The sequence below is a fragment of the Phyllobates terribilis genome, unplaced genomic scaffold (genome assembly GCF_046119375.1).
Source record: "Phyllobates terribilis strain yellow unplaced genomic scaffold, ASM4611937v1 Scaffold_8__6_contigs__length_399053987, whole genome shotgun sequence".
Classification (NCBI taxonomy): Eukaryota; Metazoa; Chordata; class Amphibia; order Anura; family Dendrobatidae; genus Phyllobates; species Phyllobates terribilis.
In genome coordinates, this window is record NW_027362768.1 from 294739314 (window position 1) to 294759646 (window position 20333).

Genomic DNA, 20333 nt, shown 5'->3' on the forward strand with positions numbered 1-20333 from the left:
GAGCCCTTGGGGGACGGGACTCGAAGAAATGCTGACAGGGGAGAGAGGATAATTCTATTTTGAAACCGGTGGATACGATCTCCATGACACAGGCATCATCAAGTACAGGATAAAGCCACGTGTCACCAGGTGGGAGCAACCCATCATGAGGATGAAAACCTGTTGTTAGAATTGGATCTTGAGCACTGGCCTCATGAATGCCAGGAAGGGATGGCCTTAAAAGATGGCCTCCTCCTTTCCTGCTGGACTTAGGATGAAAATTGTGGAAAGGAGTGGAACTGGAGAGTGCATCTCCTGGTGGGGAATGCCTGGGCTTTGGCTGGGGCAGAGAGATGCTCTTACCGCCGGTGATGTCAGATGAGTTGATCCAGCTTCGCTCCAAAGAGATGAGACCCCTGAAATGGAAGGCCAGTGAGACTTTTTAGAAGCAGTGTCTCTGTTCCAAGCCTTAAGCCAGAGGATTCTGGGAATGGCTACGATGTTGCTGGCAATCAGAGCAGAGCCAATGGCGGCGTCTAATGATGCAGAAAGTAAGTACTTTCCGGTGTGAGCAATTTGGTCCACGAGATCAGCAAGCTCATCGGACAAGGCCCTGGATAGAATGCCCTGTCGAGGAAGCTTTGCCCAGACGGAGACCAACCTGGCTACCCATATGCACCCGCAGCCTCAAAGGCGGACTTGGTCAGGAATTCAATGTGCCTATTGGTAGGATCCTTACAGAGGCAACATCTGGGAGTGATATGATGGTGTTGGCGGTCCACGATGGGGGACTTGGCCCATTTTTTTGAGGAGGTCAGGTCCTTAGAGATACAAAATATCCAAATGCCTCCAGCGCTGGAATCGCTTTTCCGGGTGCTACCAATTCCTTAGAAAATTATCCGTCAAACTCCTTGTGATTGGAAAAAAACAGGAGGACGTTTCGCCTTTTTGAAGGAGACTGGGTGCTCCGGGGCAGGTGGGTGCCTAGATCAGAGTCTGACTCGGAACGTAGGTCGGACCCTGGTGCTACCTGAGGATCAGGGGAAGAGCAGAGCGATACAGAGGCTATTCTGGAGGAAGTGGAAGGCAATGGGGATCCAGACGAGGAGCTGGAATGTTCCTGCTCCTTCAAGGCGAACTGCCATGCTGGAGCAAGCAGCTAGGTGCATACGCTTCATCCCGGTGAACGATCAGAGCACTAGCGGCAGCTGGGTGGTTAGGCAGACACTCCAGGATCTGTACCAAGAACTGAGATATCTTGGTTAGGTCTGCTAATTGTGATAGAGAAGCAGCTTACTCGGGGGAGTGGGTGTGCGATCATACCGAGCGGCGGGGGCTCCTGTGAGGCCTGCATGGTGAGTGTGATTCAGTCGGAGCATCAGGTCAGGGTGCATGAGGATGGGGGGGGACGTGGCCAGCCGTAACAGTAGATCCCAGGGAAGAGGCGCTGGGATGGGTATATCTTCCTCCCTGGACGAGAGTGCTGGGTACAGGCTGGCAAGGACCGCCCCCCATGGCTGCCCCGAGACACTATGTGTTACAGAGTTAGGGTCCGGCCTCGCAGACCAGACTGGGTATGAAGTGGATCAGACCACACTGTTCTCTCAGTCTCTTAGGTGGGAAGACAGGGTGAGCTGTTACACTCTGTTGCCCGAATAGAAGAATTTGAAAAACAAAGGATATAGATTAATAAAAGACAACAAGGGAAACTAAGGTAGAAACGGGTCAGAGCGCAGATCCTGTCTGCCTCCTACTGACACCAAGCTAAAATGGATTAGCCTCATGCCAGTTGGTGGATGCAACATGCTGAGGAGTAGACAACTTCTTTTGCCTAGCGTCAGCCTCCTAGAGACAGCAGCATACACCCTATGGGTCTCTGGTGTCCCCCAATGAAGTGATAGAGAAATCATGCTCCGGTGCCACCAAGAGCGGGTGAGAGAGGTGAAGTACAGACGTAAACTGCTCACATTACGGACATCCTCAACTGATGATGATGATGATACGAAGGCCCATAAACCACAACATTTAGTAAGAGGAATATGTTAATACGGATTCTCTTTAATAACTGGAACATGGGGTTTACCTAATCTGCTGCAGAGATACGGGGTTCTTGATCTGCTGGTAATAATCTGCATATTTCTTCTTTGATGGCAGGTGGAAGAAAGGCTCAGCGATCAGTTGACCCTGGTTATTCCGACAAGACCTCACAGTCTCATAAAGCTGATATAGCGGGCTGGATATATCCATGAATGAGGTTATGCTTTCCCCTTCAGACTCTCCCTCTTCATAGCGAATGGATGAGGCTGCTATAGAAACAGAACATACCTAGTTATTAACCTCAGTGCACGCAGAGAAGACAAACAACAGACATTAGAGGGGTAATCCTATCTCCAAGATCCTATCCCAATATGTAGTAGGTGTAATAAAAATATTAGCAATATCTCCAATTAGAGATGTAGTATAGTTCTTCTGATTAGTGATGTTGCTTACCCCATGTGCAGAACATTTCAGTAGCTTAGATATCCATGGTTATGAGCACTAACAACTAACTGTGACTATATGAATTGGTCGTAATCATAGATACCTAAGCTACTGCAATGCCCTGCACATACGGTAAGTGACATAGCGAATCAGAAGAACTATACTACATTTCTAATTGGAGGTATTTGCTAATATTATTATTATTATTACACCTTCTGCATATTGGGATAGGATCTTGGAGATCGGAATACCCCTTTAAAGGAGCTCAGCGTCTCTGCCTGAGTAGACCGCACAAGCTACGGAGTTTACAGATTGGTTGCAGCGCTGTCGACATGACGTCAGTGATGCAGATAATTACAGACATCAGGAGCAGCAGCGAAGACTCAGCCTCGGACCCAGGGAGAGTGACCAAAGAACATTTTGTTTGATTTTTTATTTAAAAAACAAACTGCGCCTTGGACAGGTGTTTCTGAAACTGGAATACCCCTTTAATAAAGAGGTGTATAACTACACTCAAACTGAACCAATGTTTGGCATGTTACAGATACAATGGAACAAGCAAAAAATCTACATCTTGCGCATTCTCATTGCACTTTTTACTCCTCGCCTTCCCCTCTCACACTTTGTGCTGATGCTGCTGTGATCACAGGACCTCAGCCAGTTTCCTTTAGAGAGACAATTTATTTCATGCTTAATTAAGACATTCAAGCTAGTTTAGCTATATCCAGTTCCTTCAGTGCTTGGAGTGCAAATTCTAGTATATTTAACAGAAAAAGTGTGCGGCTTGCTAGGCTATTTTTTTCCTAGCAAAATGTTGGAAGACATGACGGAAACACAACAGATCAGGTGACGGATTCTTCCCTAGCTTGGACTCCATTTTTCTGTTCCTGACTCAGATGTGAACAGTGTCTTAGCTATCTTGGGGGCAAAGAGCATTCATTTTTAATTTTAAACTAGAAAAGTACACATTGAGGGGGACATCAGAGGACTGGAGTGTACGCATTTTAAGGTGATTAGAAACCAAGGAAGATCCTTCAGAGGTCAATATATTACCATTAAGCTTCACGTAAAGTAATGTTAGGGTTTTTACATTGTACGCAACTGTGTAATGAAATGTGGTCGGGCGAATGCTCAGCCATTCCTCCTAACGGTGAATGTGTTCTCATTGTTGAGAGGAGAATTGTCTTTTTTAGTAATCTTCTGTCAGTACAAAGGATAGGACATGTTTAATTCCAACATGCCCCCACACCTTCATCCCCTTAAGTTAGGGTCACACGACCGTAATTTCTCTCATTCGAGGAAATAGATCTGATTATTCTATGCACACTCTGATCAAGGGGTGCGCGAGAGCAAGGGGGTGCGCGACAGCAAGGGGGGTGCGCGACAGCAAGGGGGAGCGCGTGACAGCACAGGGCGATCAGTTTTTCTCGAATGAGAAGATGGATAAAAAAAACGTCTCCATCTTTTCCATTCTCTCAGACCGTGAAAATTGGACTGCACTCAGATCCAATTCGAATGCGGTCTGATTTTTTTCCCACAGACTCATTGACTTCCATGGCTGAGCACGATCTGAACAGCGGATGCATGCTGCGATTTTACCTCGGACAGTCACTGTCTGAGGAAGAAGCCCAACATGTGCACAGCCCGATGGATTAACATTAGTCCGAGTGCGATCTGATGTTGTCAGATCACACTTGAACCGAAAATACGGTCATGTGCATGAGTCCTTATACACCTAATTTAATCTACCGCGGTCAATAAGTATTTACGATGGAGTTCAATGGTACACAATGCTGTGAAAATACAAAGTTGTTCTGATCTTGGACGTTTTACCATTTAGAGAGGCATCCTCCTCACTCTCTGAGCCATACTGGAGTGCCATTGTGATGGCAGACAATCGATCTCCTTGTGCTGGTCGCTTGTTCCTAAAAAATTGGATAAGGGTAATAACGAGTCACTACACATAGGCTTATTCACAGGATAGGACCATGTGCACCTTCAGAAAATATTGGTCCCTGGATGCAATTTTTGAAATGAAAATAACAGCACCGACCCCCACCACGTCCTGGCGAGTCTCAATATTAATCACTAGCAAGGGCAAATACTCATTACTACTAGTGTCAGACAGTACGCAGTTTGTTCTGACTAAAAGGGTCTCACGCCATTAACACCCTACATCTAAATATCGTAGCTCCTTTATGCTTCATATGCAAAACCATAAAAAGGAAAGAAAAAAAATTACAAAAAAATATTTAACCACCCCACTCCCTTGAAGAAATACAGTATGTGTTTTTACCAAGTATACCAACTACATAAGTGATAATGCCGGGCTCTCACCTGCTGCGGAGACTTGATTTTGAGTATTCTGTGTAGTCAAGTTCTGACTTTTTAAGTGCAAACAATTTCTTTAATGTGTTGGCATCCTAATAGAAAACACCAGATTAGTATATATGCAAAAGTTATTAAAAACTGCTATAATTAAAAAACCTGAGCGCTACAAGTCATCAGAAAAAAAAAAAAATCTTATTTTAGTGCAGAAAATAGACAAAGCAGAATAATTTATCAAGTACTCACCTTAAAGACCTGGGAACCTGGCTCATTGTAGGTCTTGGCATTCTTTGCTAGTAGATCGATATCTTTGGCTATGGCGTTTAGATTTTTATAATGGCCGGACTACAAAGGAAAAGATGCAAGGTGTCATTTTCCTTTATTATAAGCCCCGATTGAGGCACCAGGCCCCTAAACGCTCAGTGTACAAACCTGGATCCTTTGGGAAATTGTTTTCAGATCAATCGGATCTTTTATTATAGCGTAGTAGTCTGGGTAATGCTGAAAAATACAAATGGAACATTATGATCAATCGCTAAACAGGTCTCCAAAAAAATTAACATTTAACGTCATTTTGCTTGTCTGTAAAAATTTGTCTCAAGTGTTTTTTTAGGGTAGAAGATTGACGGTTTTTCCTTAGAGTAACAGATTGGTGGGGATCGGACTACAATCAATCCCCTTTCGATGGTTGCTGGGCAGAGCTCTGTACATTTTGCAGCGGCAGTGCCTAATTCTGCACCCCAGCAGCATTCGAATTGCAATACCTGGCCAGGCCACTATAAAGCATACGTCAATGTCTGATCAGTTGGGTACAACTCCCGGCACCCCCACCGATCAGCTGTTCTCGGTGTCCGTAAATGCTCACTTGTGAAACAGCTCCGTCGTCTGATAGTGGCCGCAGTTGGGTACTGCATTCAAATCTATAGGAGGCAGATGTGTAGTACCCTGCCGTGGCCACTATCAGAAAACGGAGCAGCTCCGCAAGTGAGCACTTCCGGACACCAAGAACAGCTGATCGGCAGGGGTGCCACGGCCAGATACTGCACATCCTGCACATCCGCCTCCTATTGATTTGAATGCAGTACCCAACTGCGGCCACTATCAGTAGATGGAGCAGTTCCCCAACTGAGCGTTTCCAGCCAAAACTGCCGACACCAAAAACAGCTGGGTGCCGGGTGTCAGACCCTGACCGATCAGACATTGATGAACTATACTAAGGATAGGTCATCAATGATATAGTAATGGACAACCTCTTTAATTTGACTGAAAGCTCTTTCACCCTACGGGCAGCGTATTTTCAATCCGAGTGCTGTCCATGAAAAAAAAAATGCAGACTAGTGCAGACGAGTCATTTTGTTTCACTGACCTCATCTGCCACATCATGCACTAGTTCCTTCCATATGTTGGGTCAGATTTGTCCGTTCAAGTCTATGAGTGTGCAAAAAAAAAAAAAAAACAGATCCCATACGGGACATACAGCACCTGCATTTTTTTTATGGGTACATTGCAATTCTTTACCAAAGAAACTGTTAACAGTCTCGGAAATTGTTAGTAGTGATTAAAAAGGATTGCATATGGAAGACAAGTAAGATAATAAAAAATCGGCCAAGTTTTCTGGTTAAGGGTATGTGCACAAGTTCAGGAATTGAAGCAGAAATTTTCTGAGAGTTTTTGCCTCTCCCTGGCAGAAAAAAACGCATGCGGATTTACATGCGTTTTGGAGCATCAATGAATGATTTTTGGAGCTAAATAAAGTTGGTGGGACATTGCTTAAGCCCTTAGATTACCATAAGAACTGGGTGAGTATATTTGTTTAATCATTTAAATGAATCATGTGTCTGTTGTATTTCAAATAAAGTGTTTACACTGTGTCTGTGTGTTTCTTTACTTTGGTCATGAAAAGGTCTAATTGACACCTGTAAATAACCAAACAAAAGAGCTGGGTGTCAGCTAGTCCCATTCACCCAATCTTCATTAGCATTTCTATTCATGTAATTTATGTGACTGCTGTGAGCTGTTTTTCTCAGCCTGGGAAGGTGCCGCTAGGCAAACATTTCCCTGGCCATTAAATAACATCTCACAGCTGGTTCGTTAGCTGCTACATCCCCAGATCTGCACTCAGCAGCTATTTGGACACAAAGTATTTATGTTGCGTCCAAAATGCTGTGTTCTAATGCCACACTTTTGTTGTCAGTACATGTGAATCCACCGCATATAATGACAGTTCTATCAGTCAAAATCTGCAGTGGAGACTAGCGTGTCCGCTACATAAATTGACATGCTGCGGGTGAGTTTGGGTACGTGGCCACGATCAGGAGCCGCTGCAGGTTTGACGCTGCGTGTATATACAGCGTCAAACCCGCAGCGTCCAGATGTTACAGTATAGTGAATGGGATCTCTAGAAATCCCATGTCCACTATGCGTGCATCAGAGAATGCGAATCACCAGCGGACACGGACATGCTGTATGTTTTTCAGGACCGCAGCATGTCAAATTCGCTTGTGGAGTCACTAGTCTCCGCAACCGAAATTTGACCACTAGAAAGCATTGAATGCTTTAAATCCGCATGGTTCAGTGAACACATGTAGATTTACTTGCGTTCAATAGAATGCAACGTTTTGGACGAAGCAAAAATTTGTGTCCAAAGGAAGGGGCCATTAGCCAAGAATGTTCCCTGGCTATTAATATCAGCCCACAGCTGTTTGTTTAGCCTTTACTGGCTAGATTACAGGAGGACCCTAGAAAAAAATTGACGCGAGGTCCCCCTATAAAATCTAACCAGCAAAGGCTAAACTAGACAGCTGAGGGCTGATATTAATAGCCAGGGAAGGGGCCATACATACTAGCCCCCTTCGCGGCTATTAATATCACCCCTCAGCAGTCCCAGAAATGGCGCACCCATAAGATGTGCCGAATCTGGCGCTTAGCCTCACGCTTCCACACTGCCCTGTAGCGGTGGCAGGGGGTAATGGGATTCGGGTTCACGTCAGCCTTGTATTGGCAGCTGACGTGAACCCCAGGCTAGTAATGGAGGGTGTCAATAAGACGCCCCTATTACTAACCACGTGGTTAAATGGTCGCCGCTTTTTCAATAAAAAACACGGCCAGAATAAAGTATTTTAATGAAATAAAAAACACACGGTTCTACAATTTTTTTTTATTGCCCGCCTCCATGAAGCCCTCGATCTCCTGAAAAAAAACATAAAAAAAAAAAAACAACAACAATATTCCTCACCTGTTCGCCGTCAACGACGCAGTCCACGATCACGACTGTCCCACGACGATCCGGATCATTTCTATAGCTGTGACATCAGAAATCACTGATGTCACAGCGGTATAATACAGAACTGTATACTGACAGGGGTGGAAAATCACCACTGTCAGTATACAGTGCTGCAGTTCACTGGGGTTCATCAGCTGATGAGCCCCGGTGAGCTAGAGACCGTGGGAACATTCTTGTGAATGTCCCCACGCTAAGCATCACCTGATCGGTCATGAGACAGATCAGCTGATTACCGGCTTCAGCAATCAGCTGATGGTCACGTGACCATCAGCTGATCGGTGACGTTACCGATCACCTGATGGTCGCGTGGCCATCAGGTGATCAGTGGCGTCACCGCAGGTCCTGGAAGTACACTGTGGGGCACGAGGCCGCACCCTGCAGTGTACCACGAGTCGCCGAAGAGGACACCGCAGGACAGATGAGTATGAAGTTGTTTTTTTTTTTTAATTTTCACTTCTTTATTTTTTTATTCTTTTTTTTTACTGGCGCTGGCACGCAGGCTGGGAGAAACAGGCTGCTGCTTCTCCCATCCTCGCTGCTCAAGCTGTTATCAGCCAGAGCAGCGGTCGGAAGAGAGGAGTAGAAGTCTCCTCTCCCGTACTGTATAAATATTATACATGCGGGTTTGCTGCGATTCAATGCAAGTCAATGGGCGCGATTTCGCCGTAAAATCGTGCCTGAATTGGTAGTGCTGAGGTTTGTGCCGCAATGATAATCCGTAGCGGAAATTTCCGCATCATGTGCACAGCACATTCGGATTATCATTGCTGTACATGGCAGACCTATTACCAAGCGGTTTTCATGTGTTTCCGCGGCAGAAAAGCATTAAAACCACATCGTGTGAACTCAGCCTAAAACTCTGACAATTTTTACACGCTCGGATGAACTTGCTTGTTTGTATCATGCCCTCAGGGATAATAAACGATCACCAGGGGGTTACAGCTAAATATAAAATGGATTCAACAAGGATGTTAAAAACCGCAAGTGGAAAGAGAATAAGGAAATAACCTATACAGCTATGTGCCATGCTCATGAATACTAGCGGTGCGGGTTTAGTGTATTATCGTCACATCTCATCACTTACCACTTTAGAAGGAACTTTCTGAAACAGTTCACTTATCAACCTGCCATTAGGATCCGCAGCAGAGGTTACAGCTTCCAGCAACTGTTCCAAGATTGGCCTTAAATAATTCTGTGACGTCTATAAGCAAAAAAAAAAAAAAAAAAATCGTTTTATTATTACTTTATTTTTCCAGGTGCACTTAAAATAAATAGATAAATGGAATCATAAAAGTGATCGTCCTCCCACAAACACTTTAAAAATATATATAAATAGTTCAACTTTTTGTTACATTCTCGCAATCACCAGCTTCACTGCCGTGGATTATATTATGTGAAATTAACCAGTATTTTTTTCTCGTTTTTTGCACCTTCGTCTTTCTCTACCCTTCATCCAAGAGCCATAACTTTTTTTTTTTTTTTCTGCTGACAGCTGTATGAGGGTCTATTATTTTGCAACGAGTTGAAGTTTTCAATGACTATTAATTTTACCATATAATGTCCTGGAGGAAAAAAAATTCCAAAGTGCAGTAAAATTGCAAAAAAAACAAACAAAAAAAAAAAAAAAAACAACCTTGTGATACCCCATTCATTTTTGAGGAAGTGAGGTGACTGACAAATGTCAATTCTAGCATTCCAATTTTTATCTTCTGCATTTAAAATACATTTTAAATAAATGTACATTTTAACAGACCTATTTAGAGATGATTAAACAAATGTTTATTTTTAACGTCTATTGTTGAAGGCATAAAAAGGCTGCCGTAATATATTTGCAATTTTTTATACTTTTTAAAAACTTTAAATTATTATTTTTTGTCTCCTTAAAGGATTTTAACCTGCGATTGGTATTGCAGTACAGAGTATAACCTTAGTATTGCACTATGTAGAAAAAAAATCGTTCTCCTATGAAGCTCAGCCTGTTGGGAACTAACATGGCTGATACGGGGGCCTTCATCAGGCTCTGGTGTCAATGGTCGCTCATGGGTCTGATGGGAGCCAGTAACCAGGTGTAGCTTAAATGACGCTGTCAGCTGTATTTAAATAGTTAAACTGCAGCGACCGGAGCAAACTCTTGTCGCTGCAGTTACAGGCAGATATCGGCTGTGTAGCACAGATGGCATCTGCCTCGTATCAAGCAGGATCAGCTCCTGAGCCAGTTTTTTACTTTGCTTAACGACCTGTGACGTGATCCCCGGGAGAGCCAGTGCTGTCACCGCTAGAACGGCGCCAGCACCGGATTGAATGAATATGGGTTAAAATAAAAAAAAAAAAAGGAATGAACACAAAGATTACTTTTTTCCTAATCTTATGCAAATAACACACGCTGACAACTAACCTCTACTTCTGGCGTGGCAGTGTCCAGTGTATCCTCTTCGTCGTCATCATCATCATCTTCACAGTCGCCCTTCTGAACAAACTCGTTCCGTGTACGCAGGTAAAGGTCCCACAGCTTACACGCCGCTTTGTATTCTGGAGCATCTGACTGGTAGGACATAGAAAAAAAGACTTTTAATCCTCCATTACCTTAGTTATTTATCTGATTCACCCCTTCCCACAGCATCCATTTTTTTATTTTTGTGATTTTATGCTTTCCTCCACTTGGTCCAAGAGCCATAACTTTGTCCATCATCAGCTCTTTTTTTTTTTGTAGAGACGCACTGTAGATTTGAAGGACACCGTTCATTGTACCACACAATGTACTGTAAAGCATGATAAAAAACTCCAAAATATGGTTGCAAAAAAACTGCAATTCTGCCATTGTTTTTTGGATTTTATTTTTAAGGCGTTCATTGTGTGGTAAAAATGACCTGGAAATTTTTTTCTCCACCTCAGTACTACTAATGAGATATCAAACTTACGAGGGACGTTCATTAAAGATTTCCCCTGACTCACTTCTATTCATCACAGGAAACTGAAACTTCACATGTGTAATGATATAACTTTCTATAGGTTACGTGCCAATTTGCAACTCAGAACTGATAAAGATCTTGATTTTACAGGTGCTGAAGTGATGTGAGATCTGATAATGGACCCAGTGGAATATGGAGCAGTCATCAAGTTCCTTTACTTGAAAGGCCGCACAGCAAAGGAGACGTTCGATGAGATGCAAGAGGTTTATGGTGATGATTCCCCATCATATGATGTAGTCAAGAACTACCATCGTCAATTGAAATGTGGTCGGACTTCGGCGTAAACAGCTCCAATTTGAGGGCGACCCCACTCTGCTATTGATGAACACACCATCCAGCAAGAGGAGTTCGCCATTTTGGAAAATCGCCGCATAACCATTCGCCCCCTAGCCCAAAATGTCAAGATTAGTGTGGGGTCCGTGGAAAAAAAATCATCCAAGACCATCTTCCCAGGCATAAGGTATCCTCTCGCTGGGTTCCCCGGCTGCTCACACCTTTCCAGAAGCAGGAACGAGTCGAATGCTCTCAGGCTCTATTGACGATGTGCCATGGAGACCAGGAGGACTTTTTCAACAGACTGATCATACAGGATGAAAGCTGCGTCCATCACTATGATCCTGAGACTAAAGTCCAGTCGATGCAATGGAAGCATAATGACTCACTGCCTCCAGAGAAGGCACATGCCCAACCCTCGGCAGGCAAGGTCATGCTCACAGAATTTTGGGACCAGCACGGAGTAGTATTGATGGATTTCCTAGCAAAGGGTACCATGACCACTGGGGCATACTATACTTCACTGCTGCGGAAATTGCGGGAGGCCATCAAAACCAAGAGACGTGGCATGCTCACCAAAGGTGTCCGCCTTCTGCAAGACAATGCACCAGTTCACAACTCACATGTTGCCCAAATGGAAGCATGCTCCTGTGGCTTTGAAATCCTACCGCATCCCCCTTATTCACCTGACCTTGCACCATCGGGCTTCCACCTCTTTCCAAAAATGAAGTTATTTTTGAAGGGCAAGTATTTTCCAGATGATGAGACTCTGATTTCCGAAGTCACGACGAGGCTTTTGGAGCAACCTATCGACTTCTACAAGCGAGGTGTTTACAGGTGCTTAAAGAGATGTGAGAAGTGTGTGTCCCTGGGTGGCATGTATGCAGAGAAGGACTAATAACTGTGCCAAGTTTCATTTCTCTCAGTCTACAGGAAGTGGGTCAGGGGAAATCGTTAATGATCCCCCCCACACATACACACCTTGCATATGATTTTAGTTTTTTCTTATTCTTTAGTTGTGAAATAAAATCAGACATTTGTATTAAAAATAAATATTAAATTTTTTCTTATTGATGGAGCTTTTTTTTTCTGCAGGGCAAGATGACGCTTTTATTGACACCATTTTGGGGTAAGTACGACGTTTTTGATCACCTTTTATGGCATTTTTTGCAGCGGTGTGGTGAGCCCAAAATGTCATTTCTAGTTTTTTTTTTTCAGTTTTACGGTCTTTAGCATACGGGGTTGAATTTAGATTTTGATGAATGGATCTTTACAAATGTGGTTTTATGACTTATCTATTTGAAATATCTTTATTTTTAATGGCGAAAAAAGGGGGGGGGGGTGAATCGCATTTTTAGGTTTTCTTTTCAGTTTTGTTTGTTTTTAAGTCATCTAAGGGGAACTTATACCTGCAATTGTCTGATTACTTATTCTATTTACTGCACTACATCAGTATAGAGAAAATCATGGTCTCATATGCAGCCCAACTTATAGCTGAACATCAAAGGAGTACCGGTACGACAGGCACCGGGGGCCTGCTGAAGCCCCTGATGCCATGGCAATTTATTGCCACCCCCTGATCTCGTCGTGGGGTAAACTATTGGAAGACTAACCAGCACGTGCCTTATATGCCGGTCAGAGATTGACAGCAGCATTTAAGGGATTAACAGCAGTGATCAGAATTCAGCTCTGGTTGCTGCTGTTAGAGAACTTTCACACTGCGTCCTGGCACCAGTCGGGGCTCATGTCTCAACCCCCCCGCAAAATCGGGTGTATGTGCCGACAGTGCCATAGACTACAATGGTGCTGACATTGCGAACGTGCGCTCTGCCGTGCATCATTTTCGGGCATGTACGCCTACTGGAGGCGGACACCCAAACGCAGTCTACGTCTCACAGTCCGCCTCAACGATGAATGACAAAGCGCACGTTCGCTCTGCTGGCACCTTTATAGTGTATGGCCCCGTAGGCGCATACGTCCGAATACCGTTTTTAAGTGGGATTTGGACGTAAGCCCCGATGGAGCCACTGAATGGGTTCCAAAACTTCAAAGCATCCAGAGGCAGATGTTAGCAGTATAACACAGCCAGCATCTGCCAGGTATAGTGCGGGTTCAGCTCCTGAGCAAGCTCCATACTCTTGCACCCAACATGCGCCATACATGTATGGAGGATGTCGGGAAAACGATGTGAATGGTTTTCCTTCCCTTACTTAGTCGATAAGACATGTCCCATCCACTTATCTGGGAGAAAGCGGCAATTCCCAGCACAACTGCTACCATACGTCTGGCGTTTCACCATTCACTGCCCTGGACACAACAAAAAACGTAATGCGTGTGCCCCTTTAAACAGTTGATTAAAGTAAAGGGAGTCAAAAATAGGACCCCCACCGATCAGATACTAATGGGCTATACCAAATAAATCCCCTTTGGGCAACATTTCAACACATTCTTCATCCTTTACAACGGAAGTGCACAAACTTTTGCATCTTCTAAGCCACATGTGTGGCGCCCCTGAGGGTTCGACCGCCACAGGGATGCTGCACTTCTCTAATGGAGTGTAGTGTTCCTCCTCTGAGGTAAGAACAGTGTGATGATCGGGACTACACCTCCACATCCAACACCACATTTCTCCACCAGAGGGGGCTAGAATGCACTAGGTGCAGCCCTCCTGGTTACAGGGAGACTGGGGAACCAAGAGCTAGGGGAACCATTTTAGTGGGTGAGGGTGGAGGACTCACATTTTAGTGACACTTAAAATTTCATATTTAATAAAAAGCCATTTTTGGTTATAAGTCTTTCGATGGGTCTTTGAACTGAGGGTCTTTGACCTGCAGCGGATGGAGACACGGCCCTCGTACCTTGGCCTTGGGTCGAGGGGTAGGTTGTAGACAAGGAAAGTCTCAACCCGGTCTAGGACCACGACCAAGAAGGCCCGGAGCTTAAGAGTGTGGCTCCACAGCAAATGGATCCCAGGGAGGATGCAGACGGAGCGTTATACGCCACCTGTCCTCACCACCTGATATATTCAGAGGGAGTCCGGCTGCAAGAGGGGTACCGGCCCCAGACACTGCTACTCCATGTCCTGGTCGGGGAAGCCCGGTAGGCCCTGAGGATCCCACCGGGTATCGGAAAGAGCGAGCAGCCACCCGTGCCCTTTTTCTGAGAGGAGTTCAGAGGGAGACCCGGCCTATTTACACACACAGACAGGAAAGCACTTGCTCTGTAGTTTAGGAACACTCTGGTGCGGGGTCCTGATTGAACGCTGGACTTACTCGGAGGTTGTCGGACCCCCTTCGTCCCTGGTGACCGCAGAACTCCGCGAGGAGCAGGGAGTCGCCTTCCTACTGCCATCTCTTATGCGAGTAAAGCCTTGGAAGTTCACCCCTATGGCCTCCGGACTCTTTATTCTGCGCTACACCGCATTACGCAGCACCCGGTATCCTCTACTACTACCCCCTCCATCCTGTCTCTCTGCCCTGAGGCCTTGCTCCGCCTGTGGGGAGTAGTAACAACGACGGCCGCCATACCACCATGCCTCAGCGGACTGCAGCGGCGCTGGTGGCCTTTCACCAGGTGCCACAGGTGGCGTAGTCGTAACCAGCCACTCAACCCGGATAAGCCCATACCATCCTTTTTTTAATGTGACGGCTCTGGGCACGGGTCGGGTCCGGGCCACGGCTGCACCCCATCTCTCCACCACAGGACCCGACTCCGAGTCCCATCTCCCAGGGTAAATAAAGGGGCTTCCGAGAAGAGGCGTCACACATGCAGCTTTAAAGAGCTTGTTTCCTTTCAATTAATTTCTACCCTGACCACAGTTAGTTATAAAAAAAACAAATTGTGCTGTAACCACCTTCCCCGGGTCCACCGACGAGTCTCCACCGCTGCTCCTGGTGTCTGCATTGGCTGCGGTGCTGATGTCACGTTGACAGCGCTGCAGCCAATCAACGAGGTAACTGATTGAATGCTGACCTGTCAAGGTGATGCCATAACGTATTATATCCAGTGTGTATGGCCATATCAGAGGGCTCACAGCCAGAAGTAGCAGGCTCATGGGTGAAAGTCATAGCCTTACACTCACCTTGTAATATGTCTTTGCATTCTGGAAGAGTAACTGGAAATCAGCCGTCAGCAGGCTGACCTCGTCATACTCGTCCATCTTTAACTTCTGCTGGATTTTCATCAAGTCAATGGGCTGGGAAATAACGTTGTAATAATCGGGCTGGTTCCTGTTAGAAAGATCACATTTCATTTAATGCACAAGACAAATCTTCATAAGGTCATAAGAAGTCAATATTTATCTTTAGAAGTGATGAAAAGACATTTTTTTTCATAGCACCTCTTTATACATGGTAAACTCTGCAATCCTCCCCCTCCGTGTAGGGCAATTTTTACGAAAAAACAAGACATTTTTTCCGCAAAATTTTAATGGGATTACGGTTCGGGGCCGAAGGCAGAGCAAAGTACTGTAATGAGCATACACAGTGAAAGGCCAAAAAGCGCCAGCGCATGCGCACTACAATACTTTGCTCTGCCCTCGGCAGGTCAGAGAAGTGTGCCTGCAACACGGAGAGTTACCAAAAAACTGAGACCGCCATCAGCGATGTATCTAGAAGTGAATACCCCAAACAAGGGGAGTAATGACGCGACAGCATTCAGAAAGATCCAGTAAAGTGCCTTACCTGCGTTTTGGTGCTCTGATAAAAAGCTCGCACAGAATACGACCTTGCTCATCTTTGTAGTCCCTGACTGTGTTGTAGAGTTCATGGCACACGGCGATCTAAGGACACAAACATGAGGAACACTTAGTCTTGTATATCCGATTGCTAATTATTATTATTATTAATGTTTAGCACAGCATTGATTCCATGGTGCTCTACATGAGAACGGGTTACATACAAAATACAGATATAAATTTCAAAGAACAAACTAACAATGACAGACTGGTACAGAGGGGAGAGGACCATGCCCTTGCGGGTTTACAGTCTACAGGATAATGGTGAAGGAGACAGAAGGTTGGGGAGAGAGGGTTGTGCCAGCTCTGGTGGTGGGAAATAAACAGTAGGTTGGAGGGATTGTGCCAGCTCCCAGGAGGTGGGAGCAACGAAGAAGCTCCCAGAGGGCGACTGTGACGAGAGGAAGCTCCCAGGGGGTGGCAGCGACGAGGAAGCTCCCAGGGGGTGGCGGCGATGACGAAGCTCCCGATGGTGGTGAGGTGGTATCAGGGTCAGTGCAGACTGTAAGCTTGCTTGAAGTGGTGCATTTTCAAGTTCCGTCTAAAAGTTCCAAAACTGGCGGATAATCGGACATGTTGGGGCACAGAATTCCAGAGGATGGGGGATGCTCGGAAGAAGTCTTGGAGGTGATTGGGTGAGGAACACATAAGTGTGGAGGAGAGAAAGAGGTCTTAGGACGGCAGAAGATTTCGTGAGGGAAGGTAACGGGAGATTAGTTCGGAGATATATTGAGCCGACAGATTACGAACTCATCTCTGTGCCTTAGTAGAAACTTACCGGATCTACAGTTGACACGTTGGCAAGTCTCCTCCGTTTCCGGCCAGAGTTTGGGGTGCTTGTAGTATGCGGAGAATCATCAAAGTCTCCACCGCTGACACTGCTGGATGGGGATGTGGCTCGGCGCCTCTTAGAGCTCATTGCTTCAATATTTTCCTGCCACATAAAACACAGTAATATGGAAGATTAGGGAACGGGTCAAACACAATGCACAAACATGACATCATAAGCAGAGAAAAAACACCCACCAAGAAAAAATATATATATATATTTTTTTATACCAACTCAACTCCAAAAAAGTTGGGATGCTGTGAATGCAATGACTTGGAAATCTCTTATAACCGTATTTTATTCACAGAGATCAGGAATTGAACGTTGGACATTTCTCCATTTCATTCGAAAAATTTACTTATTTAGAAATCAGTGTCAGGAACACGTGTTTACAAAAGTCGGGGAAAGGGATAAAAAAGAAGGCTGAAAAAGTACTGTAAATGGTACTGGTGAAAAACAGTGACATACTGTGTATAAAAAGAGCATGTTAGAGAGGCAGAGTCTCCCAGGAGCAAATATGGTCAGAGGTCACCAATCTGTGAGTAACTGCGTCTAAAAATTGTGGAACAAATTCAGAAAAAAAGTTTCTTAATGTAAAATTGCAAAGACTTTAATTATCCCACTATCTACAGATAGTTTCCTGGAAGTCACAACATAATCGAAATGTGCCCGTCCAATAGTGTATACAGCGCCAAAACAAAGAAGAGTGAACCAGTGAATATCCTGCCAGCTATTCAATGTGAAGCAATGTGTATGGGGGGCACAGGCTCTGCCCAGCAGTGAATGTGTGAGGGGGAGGGGATGCTCTGTTATAGGCTGGGCATCTCTAGGGCTCATCTGCCTCTCAGATGAGAAGCTACCTGGGGAAGAAGGACAGGAGAGATCACCGTCAGACAGACGAGCGCTCAGCAGCTGCAGGCAGTGTCGTGTAATCACTGGCCATGACCGTGCTGGGGACTCGGCCACCCCTCTCTCCTACTGTACCCGGGCACCGGGAGGATCAGACCCTCCTGACATTAATGACATGCAAACACCCAAGTGCACGAAAAAGCCTGTGCCCTGCTGTGGGAAAGTGCTGCTATGCTACTGTCAGCGCCCGCTGTGTACACAGCCCAGTACATCGCACCATCAGCTACAGGGCGCCACTCTGATTAATGGGTACTACTCTACCAGGGACCCCTCAGTCCAGTGCCCGTCCTAGAACAGGAGCTGCTACGCCGGGAGTAGTAGTGCAGGGGATGAGGCACTGGGGGTAGTAGTAGTAGTACCGGAGATGCCACGCTGGGGGTAGTAGCAGTACCGGAGATGCCACGCTGGGGGTAGTAGCAGTACCGGAGATGCCACGCTGGGGGTAGTAGTAGTACCGGAGATGCCACGCTGGGGGTAGTAGTAGTAGTAGTACAGGAGATGCCACGCTGGGGGTAGTAGTAGTAGTACAGGAGATGCCACGCTGGGGGTAGTAGTAGTAGTACAGGAGATGCCACGCTGGGGGTAGTAGTAGTAGTAGTACAGGAGATGCCACGCTGGGGGTAGTAGTAGTAGTAGTACATTAGATGCCACGCTGGGGGTAGTAGTAGTAGTAGTACAGGAGATGCCACGCTGGGGGTAGTAGTAGTAGTAGTACAGGAGATGCCACGCTGGGGGTAGTAGTAGTAGTAGTACAGGAGATGCCACGCTGGGGGTAGTAGTAGTAGTAGTACAGGAGATGCCACGCTGGGGGTAGTAGTAGTAGTAGTACAGGAGATGCCACGCTGGGGGTAGTAGTAGTAGTAGTACAGGAGATGCCACGCTGGGGGTAGTAGTAGTACAGGAGATGCCACGCTGGGGGTAGTAGTAGTACAGGAGATGCCACGCTGGGGGTAGTAGTAGTACAGGAGATGCCACGCTGGGGGTAGTAGTAGTAGTACAGGAGATGCCACGCTGGGGGTAGTAGTAGTAGTACAGGAGATGCCACGCTGGGGGTAGTAGTAGTAGTACAGGAGATGCCACGCTGGGGGTAGTAGTAGTAGTACAGGAGATGCCACGCTGGGGGTAGTAGTAGTAGTACAGGAGATGCCACGCTGGGGGTAGTAGTAGTAGTACAGGAGATGCCACGCTGGGGGTAGTAGTAGTAGTACAGGAGATGCCACGTTGGGGGTAGTAGTAGTACAGGAGATGCCACGTTGGGGGTAGTAGTAGTACAGGAGATGCCACGTTGGGGGTAGTAGTAGTACAGGAGATGCCACGTTGGGGGTAGTAGTACAGGAGATGCCACGCTGGGGGTAGTAGTAGTAGTACAGGAGATGCCACGCTGGGGGTAGTAGTAGTACAGGAGATGCCACGTTGGGGGTAGTAGTAGTACAGGAGATGCCACGCTGGGGGTAGTAGTAGTACAGGAGATGCCACGCTGGGGGTAGTAGTACAGGAGATGCCACGTTGGGGGTAGTAGTAGTAGTACAGGAGATGCCACGCTGGGGGTAGTAGTAGCAGTACAGGAGATGCCACGCTGAGGGTAGTAGTAGCAGTACAGGAGATGCCACGCTGGGGGTAGTAGTAGCAGCACAGGAGATGCCACGCTGGGGGTAGTAGTAGCAGCACAGGAGATGCCATGCTGGGGGTAGTAGTAGCAGTACAGGAAATGCCACGCTGGGGGTAGTAGCAGTACAGGAGATGCCACGCTGGGGGTAGTAGTAGTACAGGAGATGCCACGCTGGGGGTAGCAGTAGTACAGGAGGTGACGCAATGGGGGTAGTAGTGGTACAGGAGATGCCACGTTGGGGGTAGTAGTAGTAGTACAGGAGATGCCACGCTAGGGGTAGTGGTAGTACAAGAGATGCCACACTGGGGGTAGTAGTAGTAGTAGTACAGGAGATCACACACTGGGAGTAGTAGTAGTACAGGAGATGCCACACTGGGGGTAGTAGTAGTACAGGAGATGCCACACTGGGGGTAGTAGTAGTACAGGAGATGCCACACTGGGGGTAGTAGTAGTACAGGAGATGACACACTGGGGGTAGTAGTAGTACAGGAGATGCCACACTGGGGGTAGTAGTAGTACAGGAGATCACACACTGGGGGTAGTAGTAGTAGTACAGGAGATGCCACACTGGGGGTGGTAGTAGTAGTACAGGAGATCACACACTGGGGGTGGTAGTAAATTACTAGGGGTGATGGGCCGTCTCCAGGGCAGCCGCTCCGGGTTATGAATGAGAAAATAACGTGTCAGTGACGGACGGAGCACACAAAGGAAGCCGGCAGCCGCCGTCACACTATCCCCTCCTCCCCGGCCCCTGCACTCACTGAGCGCCGCCGCCATCCGGACAGGCGCTGCCGCTGCCACGCAGGAGTCGCCAGGGCTGCAGGAAGCACCGGCCGCTACCGCACACAGGATCGGAGCAATGAGCTGAAAGAACCGAACAGGCCGCGAGTCCCGCACCGGCCGACCAGCAGCGCGCCGGGGGAGGAGCTACGGGGCAC

At 46.5% G+C, this 20333-nt stretch overlaps 1 protein-coding gene across 8 annotated transcripts in view; it reads right to left on the bottom strand.

Annotated features, from left to right (window-relative positions):
• PBRM1 (polybromo 1) overlaps positions 1-20333 on the bottom strand; it is a 112370-nt gene that overhangs the window by 91823 nt on the left and 214 nt on the right. For 7 of the 8 annotated variants that reach the window (XM_073644440.1, XM_073644437.1, XM_073644434.1 and 4 more), the window contains exons 1-11: positions 20157-20307; positions 16827-16982; positions 15996-16093; positions 15395-15542; positions 10467-10613; positions 9156-9272; positions 5221-5289; positions 5035-5133; positions 4798-4883; positions 4294-4385; positions 2063-2285 (exon numbers count right to left, since the gene is read on the bottom strand). In XM_073644440.1, coding sequence (XP_073500541.1) covers positions 2063-2285; positions 4294-4385; positions 4798-4883; positions 5035-5133; positions 5221-5289; positions 9156-9272; positions 10467-10613; positions 15395-15542; positions 15996-16093; positions 16827-16967 — 1220 coding nt within the window. In that variant the 5' untranslated portion in view covers positions 16968-16982; positions 20157-20307. Of the gene's footprint in view, positions 1-2062; positions 2286-4293; positions 4386-4797; positions 4884-5034; positions 5134-5220; positions 5290-9155; positions 9273-10466; positions 10614-15394; positions 15543-15995; positions 16094-16826; positions 16983-20156; positions 20308-20333 lie in introns of those variants that run through there. The other variant, XM_073644433.1, reaches the window with a different exon arrangement.